At 36.2% G+C, this 19,370-nt stretch overlaps 1 protein-coding gene across 24 annotated transcripts in view; it reads right to left on the bottom strand.

Annotated features, from left to right (window-relative positions):
• The window catches only part of tspan18a (tetraspanin 18a), an 82,406-nt gene that overhangs the window by 28,897 nt on the left and 34,139 nt on the right, over positions 1 to 19,370 (bottom strand). For 13 of the 24 annotated variants that reach the window (XM_073906417.1, XM_073906415.1, XM_068222223.2 and 10 more), the window contains 1 exon segment: positions 1,775 to 1,849. The exons of 1 other annotated variant lie outside the window; for it this stretch is intronic. In XM_073906417.1, coding sequence (XP_073762518.1) covers positions 1,775 to 1,777 — 3 coding nt within the window. In that variant the 5' untranslated portion in view covers positions 1,778 to 1,849. 24 annotated transcript variants of the gene reach the window in all.

The raw sequence follows: 19,370 nt of genomic DNA, 5'->3' as shown, positions 1-19,370 counted from the left end.
TAACATTGAATAAAACTCACGAGGTGTTTCTGAGGAGATCATTGTCATTTTTCTGTTGTTCACCTGTAAGAAATAGAAGCCGTTTCTAATATATCAATTCGAAGTGTTGTTTAGAACAAAAACAAGTTTTAATATGGAAAATATTCTTTCTATCGGGTGCCTTTGCTTTTATTTAGAACAGGATTTAAATCACTCGCTCGTGTCCTCAATCTGGCACCCTGTGCTTGCATTTGTTTTTATCCAGGACTACAATACCTAGTTCAACCGCTGGGTGTCAAACTTACATACTGCACATTTAAAATGCTAGAATTTTAGTTTATAGGTGTATTATTTAGTTACTTTATTTTGATTTATTTAGTTTATAGTTTTGTTAACATGCTAAAAAATATCTTTTTTTAATAAACTGAAAAAAAAAATTTAACAAAAATTTGAGATCTAGTGGGCTAAAGGCACTGACACTTCTTTGCACATAATGCTTATTTATTACTAGAAAAAAACATTATTATAGAACAGTCAGATCCTAAAATACATTAATAAGTGGGTAAAACAGCACATGTACTGTTTTAAAGTAACCAAACAACAAATTTTAGTCATCATCATTCCAATCCATCAAGCTGTCACTCACAAAAAAATGGATTGCAATTATGAAACCTTAAGGATCCAATCAATTCCAAAACAAACAAAAAAAAAACAATAAATCAAACTCCATCTTACATGTTTTCTCATTCAAAAAGCCATTTCACTCTAATGAGACCATCACAATTTTCTGTTTCATGCCGACTGTTTTGAAAGATCAGGAGGAGCATTGACCATCACACGTCAATACGACTTGACAAGCATTAGAGACAAACTATTGATTTTTTTTTTCCAAGAAATGCTTTAGGGAGATGGAAAGTGTACTAAATTATATTGGGGAACATGTGGACAAGGATAAAAATAGCAACCAATGAATGAATAGGGTTTTATTAAAAGATGAGTGGGTAGATGGTTGTGGTGTTAGTGGTTGTAGGCTGCATTCCCAGTTTTCCAACATAGGCTCATTCTGAAAACGCACCCCATATACATTTCTAGAAATCGTGAATTATGTAGCCAGAAGTATACGGCTGCATTTTGTCTACAGGGTGGTTTGACACTTTTCCTTTTGTGTTTACCAGCTGACCGCTTACCACTACCGCTGTTACAAGTTTGTTCAGTAGCTTGCCATGTATGTTGACAGACTTGAGATGCAGAGTGGAGTAGACCACGAAGACAGGGTTTAAAAAGAAGGTAAGACTAAAGCAATAGCTAAAAATAAAAAAAACAATTAAACAAAAGGGTGAAAATGTGTTAAAATCTGAAAACGGGGTAAAAATCAGGCGAGGGCTTTTCTTTTCCTGGATTGCTTTTTAAAACTGTCAGTTTAGTTTAGGGAAGTGGATAGATGCTGGTCAATAGATGCTTTTGAAAACACTATTGGTTGGGTTTAGGAAAGGAGGAGGGTGGGTCAGTCGATCGGTCAACCAGTGGATTTACATGAGAACAGCAGGCGCGAATGGCACTCATGAGAGAACATCTTAAAAAACATACACAGCAGCCTCTAGTGGATTCACGAAAAAAAATTTGCAAAAAAGTAGCTCCTGGGACATATTTGAGAGAAATTTATATAGCGGTACGTTTTCAGAATGAGCCTGGGTTTCAGTTTTCAAAAGGGAACGTGTGAATTTTCATGCTGACCTTAGTGACAAGAGCCATCAGATTTTGATGCATGATTAAAAATGATCAAAAATCACCATACCATATGTACCTGTAAATGTCTCTCCCTTCCAGCTGTTGCCTTTTCTGAAATCTGCTCCACACTTCTTCTCTGCGACTGTGGATAAATGTGCATAAAATAAAGACAGTCATTATAGGGCATATACTTTCATATGAGAATCACAAATGCCGTGGAATTACTTTCTCCAATCCCTTTAAAACATCAGCATCTATACATCATTTTAGTGCTTCAGCCTGGATCCCTTCTGCAACAAGAACTTCCAACTAAGACTGTAAGCTAACAATCTGACCTTGAGATCATTGGTGGCAAACATAAACAAAAAAGAGACCCTTGCAATCGGTTTAACCTTCAAGCTTGAAGATGCTTTCTAACTCTTCCGAGACGCAGAATATCATTAAAGCTTTGATAATCAGCTAGGAGGCCACACTACTAAAACAATACACTAAGGCTCTTGTGTCCTGAGCACTTAATGCACTGTGGAAAACTCTTTGTCAGCCTGTACCCTCGGAGCACAGAGCATGGAGAGCAGATTAGCCGTACTGGAGAGTTCGTATAGGGCACGACGCTAAGGGACTAAAATGTTCATCCGTTTCCATGGCAACAAACAGAGAGGAAAATGGAGTACCAATAAAACATTGCAGGAAACGGTCTGAGGTGTGCAGAGCCGACCAGATCACATCAAAAGTGTGGTAAAGCCAAACGCTCTAAAGAACAAGAAAGAGGTGGCAAAATATAAAGCTTAAGTACGTCGGCCTGAGAGATTTCTGTTGCTGATTTGAACAAAACCTGAAAATATATGAACAAATACTTTTTTAATACAATTTTGTGTGTGATTTTCAACCTGATATACTGTATATACTACAAAATATTGACGATAAATAATAGTAAAAGTAACACATTTAATAAAGTGTAACAAAACAAGAAATACATGCTGATTTTCATCTAGTTTATGTTTATTGTAGTAAAGGCCATGAATGTAGATTTTGTAGTGTAACCTAGCAGAATAACTTAAATAAAAAACTGTTTATAAACTAATTCCTCAACACTTACCACCTTCATCTTACACATACAGATACTGATTTTTAGTATTATTTTCCTATACAACACTTTACTCAGCACAATTCCTCTCAGGTGTTGACTGTTTGTTTTTCAGTACCTATTTGCAGTTTTTTTACATGTCCTAAAAAATTCATTGAAAATGTAAAATTCAAATTCTATATTAGTAAAAATTTTTCCAAAGATAAATAAAATCAGTTTCAGACAACAGCTTCATCACCTTGCCCTGAACTTCGCGCCAAGCATGTCACCAAATTTACTGCCCATGTGTCACACAGAGATGAGATATACACCTTTATAAAAGACAACAAAGTGACTATTTCTAAACGCAACCCAGGCTCATTCTGAGTGATTATGTACCCCTATATATATATTTCTGGAGAGTGCGAAATACGTCCCAGGAGCTACATTTTTTTGCAGTTTTGGCCATTCTCACCAGCCCGTCTTGTGTAAATCCACTAGAGGGCGCGGTCAACTGACTAAGTGACCGATCAACCGACCCACCCTCCTCCTTCCCTAAACCCAGCTGATAGTGTCCTCAAAAGTACAGATTGACCCGCCCACCCACTTCCCTAAAGACTACCAACCACATTTTTAGATTTTACCACATTTTCACCCTGTTGTTTACTCTTTTATTAAATTTTTTGGCTTTTGTTTTTGTCTTATCTGCTTTTTGGAACCATTCTTCACCAGACTCAAACCTTGTCATCATGATCAATTTCTCTCTGCGTCTCAGGTCTGCTGACGTACACAGCGAGCCACTGGACAAACTGGTAACAGCAGGAAAGCCGTTCATACAGAGGTAGGCACTGGTAGCTGGTAGTCAGCTGGTAAGCGTGAAAAACAATGGCATCATACTGCCTCATAACATTTATTTTAAAGCCATACATAGCTCTGGCTGCTTAATTTGCGATCTCCAAAAATTTATATAGGGGTACATTTTCAGAAGGATACTATCCATCCTAAATAGTATTTGAAAATAGAATTAGTGTGTCCCAAATAATTTTATGTTGAAAAGAGTATGTCAAAGGTTCCCGGATGGTTTACTACTTCCAGTCCGATTTCACTATTAACTGTGCTTTTATTCGTCACAGTTAATTAATCGTAAAGGCTTCTCTAAGCCGCATTTCTGTTTTATAGAACAAAATGAAACTGCTGCAATTAAACAAAGTTGTGCCAAGTTGCCAACTTTGCGCTAGTTTAAAGTTCCAAGTATTATATATTATGTTAGATTAATTATTATTAAAATTGATTATGTACGCATGAACGCAGATGGCAACAACAGTTAATCTAAATAGCTACTTACCTAATATAAAACTTGAATTTACATTAGACGTGATAACTGTGAAAGCATGATTATTCTTCAGACTATATAATAGCACAACCAAAATCTAAAATTGTTGCATCCATAATTGTTTTGCAGTTCAAAAAATAACATATGAATGTGTCTGAATGTAGACGAAGCCTACTTCAGCAATGCACTGCTTTTGTTGTGCTCTTGTAAAAAAAAAAAAAAAATCTATTGTATAATGCAATGATATTATGTAGTTTCAAAATACAACATATTAACATTTTAATGTAGAAAAAGCCAACATGGGTGTCTTCATGAAAAATAAAGCAAATGGGCTCTTATATGCAGTTGTGTTATCACTCATACAGTATAGCAAGTCCTATCTCTCCGGCCCTTCGTTTGGGATGCTTTTCATGAACCAGTCCCCATGACAAACTAATTGAATAGCCCTGCTCTAACCGCTGATATTACCCACAGTACATTGCATGTTGGACATGAATTCGATTAGAACTACAAACATGGGTGAAAAGTGTAAATAAACTACATACTTGATGGACACGTGAGACCAACTGTCAAGTAGAGAGGCTTTGGTAAAGATGATTGTATGACTGTTAATTAACATCTAGCCCACTGGAAAATATTTCAATTGTGTTTTCTATGTTATATTTCATCTGCAACAACAATTCTGAACTTATATAAGCACATTAACGTATGAATGCATGATTATCCAAAGACCTGAGGAGAGTTCTCTGCATGAAAGAATCATGAATGGCAGATTACCCTGCTGCTGCTTCTTTTAATAAGGTAGGAAATTAAATACAACAGAAATGTGGAGGATGTGCTGATGATTGACAGGGCTCTTAACTAAGCAACACTTGTTAATAGTTAATAGAACAGCTTGAATACTCTTCTGTTACACACTCAAAAGTATATATTATTAGTTCGCCAAAAACTACATACTTTTTTGTGTAGTAGAAGTATGCGAATTGCGAAGCAGCATCTGTATCGCACTGAACGCAGTCGACCAATTACAACAGACTGAGTCATCGGACCAATCAGCACAGATTAGCATCACGCTAAGGAGGGGTTTGGGAACAAATGAATCAATGAATAAATCATATGGGAGTTGTTGGAATAATTAGATAAAAATAAATGAATATTATAAGACAATGAACGTTAACACTTTATTGTGATGGTCCATTTGACTATTAATAGACTGTCTGCTTAATATCCGTTGATACTGCTGCTAAACAGACATTTGCCTAATTATAAGAGACTTACATGCAAGTACATGTCAACTTACACTAACCCTAACCCCAACCTAACAGTCTAGTCTAGACCCAATGAACTGTTGTTGTAGACGCTGAATGAATTTAAGTATCTTGGCATAACTCTAGACATTAATTTAAAGTTTGATTTAACTTAAAGTAAGGAAGTTAAGTTAAGTAAAGTTAAGTAAGAAACTGTTATGGTTTTATTAGAAGATTTTTAACATATAAAACAGCAAAATTATACATCCACACCATGATATTCTCTCACTTGACATATTGCATTACATCTTGGTCACAAGCTTCTTTAACTACATTGAAGCCTATTGACTCAATATATAAACAAGCAGTTAAAAATATGGACTTAAAGCCTATGTCATGGCATCCTTGTGAAGGTTTATGTAAACATAACCTTTTTCGTTTTGATAGTTGTAATAAATTTTATTATCTTAAATTGTTATCTAAATGTTTAAATAATCATGTTACAATCCTGTTTTCTGATCTAATCAGTATAGGCATCAAACCTCTCACAGAATTACACCGGCAACTGCTAATGGTGACTCTCTAGTGCCAAAGTGTAAGACCTCCTTTAGTCAATCTGTCTTCTTTGTAAAAAGGAGCCAAACTGTGGAAGGATTTACATGTTAGCCTAAAATCAGAAAGTAACAAATATTTTTAGTAGTGTTCTTAAAAAGTGGTTAAAAACAAAACAGCAGTGTTTGCACAAATCGTCTACTATTAGTTTGTTGTTTGATGTCGCCTTTGCTTTTGCCTTCAGTAATTTATTAGTAAAAATTATAATGTTGTGTATATGTATTTATTATATTTCCATTTTGTCAATTTTGTCAAGCCTCCAAATGCATTTGGTTGTCCAGTGTAACTATGATGTCCATGTCAAGTAAATAAATAGACCCCCAAAACCATAATATGACCCGTTTTAATGAACTAAAGGGCTCTTTAAGAAAATTTCAAACCACACATTTTTTCCCTTACATTACCTCCACTCCCCCCAGTAATAACTTTCCAGCTGTTGCGCAGCGGAGTTACATCCTCCAGGAGCCGTTCAATTCTGCCGACTCCACAGCCTGCCACGCTTCACAAACTGTGAGAAATGATGATTGAGAAAGAGCGGCACATTAACTTCACCATGGCTGGAGCACAGTGCGATGACTAACTCATCACTGTAGCGATAAACAAACCAGCACTCATTACCAAGCCTTGTTTCCAGCTGTCATAAGGGCTACAAAGGCAATTTAAAGCGTAATACAATAAGAGTGAATTTGACTGTTTTGATTCTGCTCAAATGGGCGGAAGGATGTCAGCTCGACTGGAGAGTGGCTGTTTATGTGTTTTACAGGTCACATCTGCGTAGGTATACAACTACCTTATATAACGTGCATTTTACTACAGTCATCTTATGGATTATAGTTTGGTTAGAGAAAATGTGTATCATTTATGTGAAATAGATGTCATTGTGCTGAGGTGTGCTCATATCAGAAAGAGGATGAGTATGAATAAGAGTATGTAGGTGTGATGTTTCTTTGTAAAATTAAGGGTTTTTTGATCGCTTATGAAATATAGGACCTGTCTAATTGTATGACATAATCAGTCCTAAAATAATGTGACAAAATGAGCGAAGGGGTTGCAAGGAACTTTTAGACAGTAGAGCTAAATCAGAGAGATGAAAGATGAATCATCTACAACAGAGGGCAAGCCACAGGCTGCTTCCTAATACTCTCAGGACCATTATTATTTTATGTGAAGAATAACTGACAATGGGCATAGTGATATAACTGATGTAACTGTAATGCCTAGTTCAGACTTCGTGAATTTAGCCGCGATTTTGGCTCGACGACAGCTTTTGAGAAATCGCCGACAAATGCCTGAAATCACAGGCAAATCTCTGCTCGTGCATGTGAGTAACAATCACACAGTATGAACTTTCAAAGACGCAATCTGAGAGAATCGCAGATGAGTCGCCGATGCCTGTGAGATATTTGGCATGCTAAATATCTGGAGCTGTCGGCGATTCAAATCATGCCGTGTGAATTGAGTTTTGACTGAAAATAACGTCAGCCATCGCCTACAGCCAATGAGAGAGCAGCTTTCACTTGTGTGTGCGTGTGTGCGTACCAGCTGCAGGCCAGCGGGAGGCTGGGGGAGAAGTTAAAAGCGCTCTTTTTTGGTTTATTTGGACCCACGAAATGGAGGAAAAACTAGTGGAGGTTTGACAGGACTCAGGAGCAACCGTGTTTGTTTGACGTTTCATAAAGAAAGAAATTTGTTTATTATCAACGTTGAGGAGAAATGGCTAATTCCCTTTAAACCCAGGTGAGCAAACATGTACATGTTCTACCCCATTAAAGGCTTCTTTTTCATTATGTAGTTAATAACAAAAGATATACTACATGTTTTTGGCTGTGAGACAGAGTTTGGATGAAGTTGTCGGCGATTCTTCCTATAGTAAAGTCATGCAATGTGAAAGTCCCTGTCGCCTATCCATCTTGCAGTGTAAACAAAGCAGCGACGAAACGCTAGCCCAGATAGTCATGCAGTGTGAAAAGATCTGTGACACGATTACTTTGAAAATCATGCAGTCTGAACTCGGCATAATGTGGTTCATGACCGGTCAGAAATTTAACTGTGCATTTCCCTGAAAATTACTGCACACCTATATATATATATATACATATTCCTGATATTTTGAATTATACTTTTATTAATTTTCCTTTGACTTAATCTATAGGTCTCAAACTTGATTCCTGGAGAGCCGCAGCTCTGCACAGTTTTACTCTAACCCTCATCAAACACAGCTGATCACACTAATCAAGGTGTTCAAGACTACTAGAGACTATTTGAGTTTAAGACTATTGGCTTAGTCCCTTATTTATCAGGGCTCCACCAACCACCAACTATTCCAGCATATGTTTTACTTTTCAGCCACGACCCAGTACTGGGAAACACCTACAGTATACACTCCTGCATTCACACACCCGTTTATACACTACAGCCAATTTTTGTTTCACCTATAGCGCATGTCTTTGGACTGTGGGGACTGGAGCACCCAGAGGAAACCTACGCAAACAAGGGGAGAACACAAAAATGCCACCTGGCCCAGCCGGGACTCAAACCACTAAGCCACCATGCTGCCCTATTTTGAATCATATTTTATTACACTCCATTAATTTCCATTTAATTTTTCATTTTTTAGTAATTTCATATTGAGCATTTTATATGTATCTGTATAGTATTGATATTTTTTATTCCAGTTTTCGATTTCAGCACTAGACAATTCAGGCTAGCATGTTGCCTTGTCAATTCCATTCAAGTATTTCATTAATATTCATATTTTAATTAGGATTTATTTGAACCACAACATTTGGATGCATTTAGATTACAAAAACAACAGCACTCAAGGTCAACTAACACCTCTAATATTTCACATTTTCACCAAGTGCTGTTGTTATCATCACATCTATAGAGGAAAATACCAGCACCCAACACACAGGGATAGGCAGTATTTATGATAGTAGATGTTTTTCAAATATGTATTTTAAATACAAAATAGTATTTTGTACTTTGTATTTGATAGGGTTTATGAAAATGGGTTAATATTTTGTATCAAAATGCTTTAGTGTCTTGTATTTTAGTATTTTTAAAATACTGTAAAATACTTAAGAAGTCTACATGATGATGACATCATAAAAATCTGGCCTTTAATAGTGGTGTTTTCTCAATTAATTTCCAAGGCTTGAGATCTGATTAGAGAATAGGTTAATATTAATAAAAGTAATCAATGCTTGGAGTATTGATAAAAAAATATGCATCACATATAAAAGAAAGTAACAGATATATAGCATGGGTAGATTCGGGAGCAAGTCATCTGCAGGTGCTCTTTATTTGTTTTTAATTACAAACTTAGACATAGTTAATCAGTATGAGACAAAAATATTTACTAATTCTCCAGTCTACATACTGGTCAAAAACTTTCAACTCAGGATAAGACAGTAAAAACAGACATCATGTTTTATATTGTGTATTAAAGTGTACAATGGCAAAAAAAAAACATGATTTATGGAAATGACTAAAACTGGAGATTTTAGTAGATTTCAGAAAATCACGAAATTCAGAGACTTGAATATTTTAATTGCAAAAAAAAAACAACAACAAAAAAAACTAAATTTATTAAACAAATTATGTGAACAAAATTTTGAATAAACTTTACATATATCACTCTTTTATAATATAAGACTGTTTAGAGATGGTGGTAATATTCACAAAAAAAAGAGATATAGAGAGAGATAGTACTATATTCCAACTCATTATCTGCATTTAATGGTTTTACAGTGATTAATCTTTAAGGCAGGACTTTCTGTGTGAAATTTGTACAAACTCTACAAAAATCAAAGACAAACACAAGTTACATTTTTATGAATACCTCCTCATGTACAGTAGAGGTGAATGTGGTGCAAAGAAGGGATTTGGAAGGTTTGCAAAAAACTCATGCTCTCTTGTAAAAGTATTTTGTAGTATTTTCAAAATACAAAAATACACTGTTTTATTTTTATATATTTGGTTGCTGCTGCATTTTGTAGTTTATTTTGATACACTTAAAATGGAGGTATTTGGCATTTTATTTTAAAATACATTTCAATGTATTTTTGTTCATCCTTGCCTACACATCATATGATGAGTGCTTGGAATGTCATTCAATGTCATCTGATGCACTCAAACACTTTTTTAAACTAGAGTCTGCACTTTAAAGCAAGCCTAAATATTTACCATTTAAGTAAGGTCTTGCTACCGCTTTCCTGGGAACAATTTGTCCTTGGTCAGATCAACTTCAGAGTAAAAAAGAGAAATAGGTGAGAAAAGTTGAAAAAAAAAGTCCTAATAACCCAACTGCACCACACTACTTCCCTCTGAACACTATAAGGTACAATTCAGAACAGGCTCTGGGAAAGCTTTGTTTCTGCTGTTTCAGATGACAGGTATCAGAGAAAGTCTTAGGCTTTAACAGGGAGCACTGAAGGCCAGACTCTATACCCCAAGGACACAATTATGTGCCGTACCTTCAAAGAACATGGCAACAGCACTGAGGGAGTCTGGCTGCTCTCAGTCTCTGGAGTCTGGTCCAGTATGGCAGGGGAAAAGGGAATCAGTCATGACCCATATCTATCCACTAACTGAGCACAAAGTTATTCTGCAGTACTTGAGGTCCCATAATCAACCGAAGCTCACTGACAGGACACAGAACCAGACCATGGATCATTTGTCCACTTTTGTTGTAGAAAGAAAAAGTAATATCTTTTTATGCTATCATTTGCTGGTGTTTAAACACCTTTTGATATTATTCTTCAAGCCAAATCTACACTGTAAAAACGTTCTTGTTGTTTCAACATAAAAAAAGTTTTCGTGCTGCCTTAAAATATTAAGTTAAATTCACTAAAATGCACTTGAATGTTTACAGCCCAAACTGTTTAAAACCCTCCCAATATGGCCAAAAATTAAAAATGAGTAGGTACGCACACATGGGTTTTGTTAAATATTAAACAAAAAAAAAAATGCATGTTTAAAACATTCAAAGTCATCCCAAACCTGCCCAAATTGTCAACCTGCTTAAACAATTTTTACATGTTTACAAAACACATACAAATATAATTTTAAAGTGTGTTTATTTAATTTATTTATTTATTTGCACATATTTGTACTTTTTAAAGCTCAGATGTTTCAAGCAGGCAACACGGTTGCTCAGTGCTTACCACTGCCGCCTCACAGCAAGAATGCCGCTGGTTCAAGTCCCGGCTGGGTCAGTTGGCATTTCTGTGTGAAGTTTGCATGTTCTCACCGTGTTCACGTGGGTTTTCTTCCGGGTGCGTTATAGGTGAATTGAATAAACTAAACTGGCCGTAGTGTATATGTGTGAAAGAGTGTGTATGGATGTTCCCCAGTACTGGGAAAATGGATGAATGAATGTTTGAAGCAGTAAAGTTAACTCCACTGTTAACCCTTGCTGTAGATTACGCGGTAAATAACTCTAAAATTGCCAGTGTTTTGCTGTACGAAAAGGAAACAGTATTTTACTGTAAACATGTAGGATTTATATATAAAAATTGTGTAGTGCAAAGAATAATTTATAGTAACTTACTTGATTGACCCATTACATGTAGTAACTACTGTCAATAAATGGTAAATTAATGTTCACCAATTACTGTTCCATCTACTCTGATGCTTTATGTTGCTATATGTTGCACGTACCTGTAGATTTCTAACAAGCCTGAAGGACGTCAATTAGGTTGATCAGGTATGTTAAATTAGGCTTAAAGCTGAACTGTGCAAAGCTGTGGGCCCCAGTAATATATCTTAGTTTCTTGAACATGACAATGAGTTCACTGTACTCAAATGGCCTCCACAGTCACCAGAGCTCAATCCAATAAAGCACTTTTGAGATGTGGTGGAAAAGGAGATTTGCATCATGGATGTGCAGCCAACAAATCTGCAGCAACTGCATGATGCTCTCATGTCAATATGGACCAAAATCTCGGAGAAATATTTCCAGTACCTTGTTGAATCTATGCCACAATAGATTAAAGCAGTTTAGAAGGCAAAAGGGGGTCCAATCAGGTACTAGTAAGGTGTACCTAATAAAGTGGCCAGTGAGTGTATATGAGTTCAGGTGACTCTTTCTTTTTTAAGTCTAATTGGCACAATCATTTTTTACAGTGTAGAATGTGTGTGGTATATACTTTGACATGAACAGTCAAATGCACACCCTTTCAATGTTTAATCAATTTTAATTAAACTAGTTTACTTAATTTACTAATAATAAGAATAATAATAACTAGTAATGAACTCTTGCAGGAGTCCATACATCTGCAATCTCTGACAGCGAGTTACTGTGTAACCCACATAAACATTGTTGTATTCTTTCATGCTAGAGTTGTACATGTGAGGGTACTTTCTAACCTCATCACACAAACTCTCATTTACGTAGGCACTGTGAGAACTTAACACACGTTTAGTTCTTCTCTTCATTCCTTCAGACATAACACTCCCACAATGCTCTTAAAATTTACTAAATGTAGCACATTTACAGCCAATTTGTCCACTGATCTGCACTACGCACTAGCTCTTGGGTATTTCAATAACAATGACCTACTCGGCAATTCCTTCTGTATGAAGTCACATTATACTGCAGAGGTTCAGTCAGTGTGGGTGGTGAGCTATTATAAATGATACTTAGAAATATCCAGGGATGGACCATTCATTCAAAGCACCAGGGTCTTTCCCTATAGGGAAGTTGACTCGTAGGCCAGCTGTTGAACTCAATTTATGTCAATATACAAAGACTTCGAAAGAGAAAATGTACCGACATCTTTTGACCAGCGCATTCATGGTGAGACTGAATTCTGTCAAAATACCCTAACCAGCCACTTTATTAGGTACACCTAGATTGTACGAGGTTGGACTTTTACATTCAAACTATTTTAAACCATTGGTTTACTCCACTGTAGCGACCCCTATTAAATCAGGGACTAATCCAATAGAAAATGAATGAATGAATGAATGACTATTTTAACTATTGATGGTTTAGATTTGATTCTGAAAAGGAGCCCAACCAATCAAGCTAGAGAAGGCAGTGGCAAGCCAAAACTCCTCCAATTGACAGAAGTGATGGAACACATTGTGCTGTTAAAGAAACCAGTCTGAGACGATTTGAGCTTTGTGACGTGGGACATTATTCTGCTGGACATAACCATCACAAGATGGCAATGCTGTGGTTATAAAGTGATTCTCATGTCAGCAACAAAACTGAGGTATGTTGTATTAATAATGCACAATTGCTGCTAGGAGTCCCAAAGTGTGTGAAGAAACACCTCCACACACTATTACACCAACAACAACTATAAACATGTTGCACCAAATTATGACCCTACAATCAAATGCCTCAGCAGAAATCAAGTCTCATCATACAAGACAACATTTTTTTCTTCTGTTGTCCAATTTTTGCATAAACTATAGCCTCAGTTTGCTGCTCTTGGTCGACAGATGTGGTAGTGTGGTCTTCTGCTTAAGTGTTTAAAGGGTAATGAAACACCAAAACACATTTTTTGAGCTGTTGACAGTCATATATGTGTCTCACACTGCTAAAAACACCATTAGGACACATATATTTCACTAAAAAGTGAAAATTGGTTGTTTTTGCGTTATTTCGAGCAAATTCGTACCTTCAGTTTGAAATTAATTTTTTAAGCTGCGTCACGGCCATGAGATCTTAGCGTGTATTCCAGCATGTAGACTGGACGTCTGTACCTGAGAGTACCTTGTGACGTCTCTGAATGTGCTGCATTCATTCATGTGTAAGACTTGGTTCAAACTGATCAGCGCGCTCTGTTGGGTATGCGGTGCAACTTCATTAATAAGCATGATAGCTTCGAAGACTGTTTTTACCTGTTAAAGTGTTCAGACGGCAGAGAGACGACACGTTGTGTTGTCAAGCGGGAGAACAAGAATTGTTTGGAGATATGGGTCGTCAGTGTTGCTTTTATAATTTGCTGCAGTGAATGTTTTGTTTTCATTTTCCCCCTATGAGAGCGAAGCTGGACTCACGTGTGGATGACAGTGCATGCGACAGAAATACGTGTCCAAGGAGCTTTTCTCATCTGGAAATGGTGAACACTGGATTTGCTGCTCGTCTCCTTTTAATAAAGATGAGGTGTGTTTATTGCCTTTCTATAGGCTCAAACCACTCTGGTTATCCTCCTCTGGCACTAACAACATACAAAACTAGGAATGCACAGAATTTTCTGGCTCTGAAAATTATCGTTACAAAATGGCATTTTCAGCCGAAAGAGAAATACTGTAGCCAAAAATACAAGGCTAAAAAAAGGTTATGCTGTGCTTCTAGTTAAAAATTAAGCTATTATCAAGTCAAGTTTTTTTGAAAGCAGTATAATCTGAGTTATTGAGTGAATAAAACCAGAACTATTACTACTGTTCCTGGTTTTCATCATAGTACTGTACATCCAAGATTTTCGCTGACCTGAATTTCATTGTCAATGCATCCCAACACAAAACTGCCACTGCCACTGAATATTTTCTGTTTTTCAGGCCATTCTCTGTAACCCATGGCTGATTTGACATTTGTGTTACAAACAGTTAAACAGATGTGTAAAGGCTTCACAATTAATCTAATATTAATTAATTACAGCTGAATAACAATCACAGTATGATCATTGAACATAAAGTATGTGATTTAATTAGCTGTAATGTCAGAGTTTCAGATAAATACGTCAATTATTTCTTTCAATTTATTCCATATCAGAAAACGCCAGATTTTATTGTTTATTATAGGTCACTCTTTATTTTGATGGTCCATTTGTTGAATTTAAGTTACATTGCATCTAATGTCATTAGATTATAAGTAGGCTGTTAGGTTGGAGTTAGGGTTAGTGTAAGTTGACATGTACTTGCAAAGTTTCTTATAGTCAGTTAAATGTCTGTTTAGCAGCAAAATCAACAGATATTGAGCAGACAGTATACTAATACTCAAATGGACCCTCAAATATAAAAGTGTTCTCTTTATTTTGTTCCCTCAAGAAATTCTCACAACAAATGCATTGCTGTCATCTCCTTGTTTTGAATACATTCATATTAGTTATAGTACATTTTGTGTTCTTAGTAAATACCACTTAATAATGTCCAGATATCATAGACTTCCTTAGGCCTGATATTATTCCACATGTTCTGCACGTCAGAAGTAAATTATTCAGATTAATGGATTAAAAAAGAACTTAAAGAATGCATAAAATCAAGCATGAGTGTCATAGTCTTATTAGAGTATGAGTAAATTTAAATTTAAAAAGTTAAATACAGTATTATCAAAATAACAAAGACATTCTTGGGCTGCACGATATTGGAAAAATCTGATATTGCGATATTTTATTTTTCTGCAGTAAATAAATATTAGGATATGAATACAGTTTCAGATGATGTTTTAGATAGCTCTATTTGAAGGTTTACAAGGGAGTCTAACTGCATTCGGTTATAAATCGAATAATCACAATGCAAAAAAAATGCTTTTCTTACTTTTCCTGTTTTTTCTTGTTTCTGGTCCAAACATCCAACAAATTCTTAGACCAAGCAAAAATACTAGTTTTCACTGTCAAAAGAAATAAGTGAAAATTAGGAGATTTTTGCTTGTTTTAAGGAAAGCGGAATAATTTTGTTTTCACTTTGAAATGTAAAAAGACAAAAAATTCTAAGTATGAATTTTTTTTTCATAAATCATACAAATTCAATATAAATACAGCATTAAACACAATTCTGCAGCTCCTGGTCCATTATAATTCAGACAGGACATTGCATATCTTTGCAATGTGACTAATGCGCATGCACACATTGCGATATTGATGCTGAAACGATATATTGTGCAGCCCTACTGACATTGTAGATATTTACACACATATTACATTCATATCACAAGTGAATAAGCATGAAATAGTGACAGGTTGCAGAACAGCACTGAAGGAGAAAAATAAATAAAATTGCTCATCTACCAACTCATTCATTTTCATACTGCATTGAAATTGACACCAGGATGAAAGATTAAAATAGTAGCCATGAGATACCTAAAAAAAGACAAAGAGGCATTACCTTACCAGATTCTTTGGCTTATTTACTGCATTGCCACATTTTTACCCCATGTTTCACTGTCTGAGATGTCCGAACGTCCTAAGGGAGTCGGTGTGATTTATTACAGCACTGGTCAAAAGCAATGGCTCTGATTTCACTTTGCAAAGCCTCAAAGCAAAAAGCGTCTACCTAATAAATGGACTCTGGGAGAGAGTTCACATCACTTCATAATGGCAAATTCAAAACATCAGATTAGGTTCACAATTCATGGCCGCAGCCACCATAAGAATCAATAAACATCATCACATTCACAAACGCAGAGCTATGACTGAAATGATAAGGTCATTGCACCTATGCTCCAATTTCTGCAGGATTCATGAAGGACCGGTGCATAATGTGGCTTGTGTTTGGGCCAAGTTACCTCACAATCAAGCCATCTGGCCCTCCAGATTATTACAAAGAGTTTCTCTTCACCAACATGAAGCTCGGTTTCTATTAGAGCACAGTAGGACACAGTGAACAGCGGTAAAGCAGTGTGTTTAATGAATTGTGGAGAGCAGTTTCTCTCCCTTAATCCCCCCTTTTCTGCTCTTATTTTAAGCATATGGAGTTTGGATGTGTTATTTTTTATTATAATATCACTTTAGATCCCAACGGGTGCCAATTTGGAATTAAAGGCGATTTTGTTTTCATGCAGAGATAAACAAGAAGGCTGTGCATATTGAATAGCACTGTAGCAGCGTTCCCAATTCGCATACTATCCGTCCTAAATAGTATTAGAAAATAAAAATTAGTATGTCCCAAATCATAGTAGCCTATGATGAAAATATGTCAAAAAATATGTTGAAAGTATGCTGAAGGTTCCCAGATGGTTTACTATTTTAATGTAGAAGCGTCAATAGACATTATTTAACCCCAACCTAACAGCCTACTCTAATGACATTAGATACAGTGGAAGCAAAAGCGTCCACACCATAACCATTAATATTGCCCACAATGCATTGCAAGTTGGATGTAATTTTGATTAGAACTACAAACTCGGGTAAAAAGTGTAAACAAACTACAAACATGGTGAACGCGCGAGACCAACCGTCAAGTAGAGGATTCAGTCAAAATGTTTGAATGACTGTTAATCAAATAGGGTATCTAGTCAACTGGAACTTGTTTAAATCACTTTTTCCTTAGTATATTTAATATGCAAGAGCAATGTGAACTTATTTCAAGATATGTTTGGCCGTTAACTTCTGAATGCAGAATGATCCAAAGGCCTGAGGAGGTTTCTCTGCATGAAAGACTCATGATTTTAAGATGAACCTGCTACTGCTTCTCCAATACGGTAGGAAATTAAATATGACAAAAATGTGGATGATGTGTCGAGAAGATTTACAGGGGAGGTAACTAAGCAACATAACAATCTGTTAATGAAAAAAGTAGTATGTATGTCCCCTTCTTTTACACACTCAAAAGTAGGCTATTTACTTTTCCTTCACAATAAAGCACATATTTTTTGGGCGTAGTATATGTGAATTGGGACGTAGCAACTGCAAAAGCAAAAACTAAGTGCAGATAGAGAGATCGAAAAGCGAGCTTATGCTGCAATAATCTTGTGAGTTCTGCCATTTTCACATTGCTAGGTTATAAAAAATTGGACAATTATGGAGGCTGGGAGCATTACTGAGCCACAGGCCAGAGGATTGTGGAGAGACTGATGGTGTTGATTTGGGGAAATGACGGATGCCTGATAAGGCAAAAAACGTTATAGACCAAAATTGAAACTGCATTTTTCATTCCGCTGAAACAAAAAAAAAACTAAAAAGTTATATTAATTAAAGTGATTAAGTAAGGTGAACCCAAAATGCTTTATCAAGTGAATAATTACTCTAGCAGCTTCTCATTTTTTCATAATGCTATTAAAATTAATATGTAATGAAGAATAATGATAAAGAACAAAGCTCCTGATTTAAAAAAAATACAAATAAAAAGAATAAAACATTCTATTTAAACCTCACGCATCACGCAGAGGATGCCCTTCCTGCTACATCCCAGTACTGGGAAACATCCACAGGCATTCATTCACACTCATACACTACAGCCAATTTAGTTTGTTCAATTCACTTTAGTTTGTTCAATTCACTTGACTGTGGGGGAAACCGGAGCACCAGGAGGAAACCCACACCAACACGGGGAGAACATGCAATCTCCACACAGAAATGCCAACTGACCCAGCCGTGACTCGAACCAGCGACCTATTTGCGATGAGGCAGCAGTGCTGCTAACTACTAAGCCACCGTGTCACCAATTGATTTTGGAAAATAAAAAAACATAATCAAAGCTAAGATTACATTTTTGTCAATGTCTGGTTAGGGTCGAGCTGATCAAGATGTTTTTTATTTTTGAATCTCAAACCGAATATCCATTTTTCATACTTCACTTTATATTGGTGATGTTTAAATTCACTTGTAGAATTTAATATAATGAATTTCTCTTTTTAATGTAATTGTATTTTTAGTCACAGTCTTTATTCATTCATTCTTTCATTTTATTATCGAACAGGGGTCGCCAAAGTAGAATGAAACGCCAACTTATCTGCAGTGCTATATCACAGTGGATGCCCTTCTAGTCGCAACCCATTACTGAGAATCACCCATACACTCTTACATTTACACTACAGACAATTTAGGTTTTTTTAATTCAGCTATACCACATGTCCGGGGAAACCGGAGCACCTGGAGGAAACCCACGCAAACATGAGGAGAACATGCAAACTCCACACAGAAATGCCAACTGACCCAGCGACCTTCTTGCTGTGAGGCGATCGAGCCACCCACTGCACTACTGTGACACCCACAGTCTTTATACTTCAATACAAAGAAGTAAAGATTTTTAACAGCTATATTAAACATAATAAAAAACAAATCTTCAGTATTGAACAGTGCAGATGCATTTTATCATATGGCCAACATTTTTTTACAATCATCAAACTACACCTGTTTTCAGAATAATTACCAAACAACAACAACAAAAAACTTAATAAAAATATGCAGCACACTTATGTAAAACAATAATTGTTCCTGTTTTCATGAAGCTTGGAGGTTGATGATAAAAATAGCAATTACCACATTTAATAGCAAGAGAAAAAACGAACTGGGAAACACCCATACACTCATTTACACACACACACACACACACACACTATGAACAATTTAGTTTATTCAATTCACCTACAGCGCATGTCTTTGACTGTGTGTGAGCTGGAGCACCTGGAGGAAACCCTTGCGAAGACTGGGAGAACATGCAAACTCCGCACAGAAATGCTAACTGACCCAGCCAGGACTCAAACCAGCGACCTTCTTGTTGTAAAAGTGCT

The sequence above is a fragment of the Danio rerio genome, chromosome 7 (genome assembly GCF_049306965.1).
Source record: "Danio rerio strain Tuebingen ecotype United States chromosome 7, GRCz12tu, whole genome shotgun sequence".
Lineage (NCBI taxonomy): Eukaryota > Metazoa > Chordata > Actinopteri > Cypriniformes > Danionidae > Danio > Danio rerio.
The sequence above is the reverse complement of the archived record's forward strand: the minus strand, read 5'-3'. Positions and strand labels throughout refer to the sequence as shown.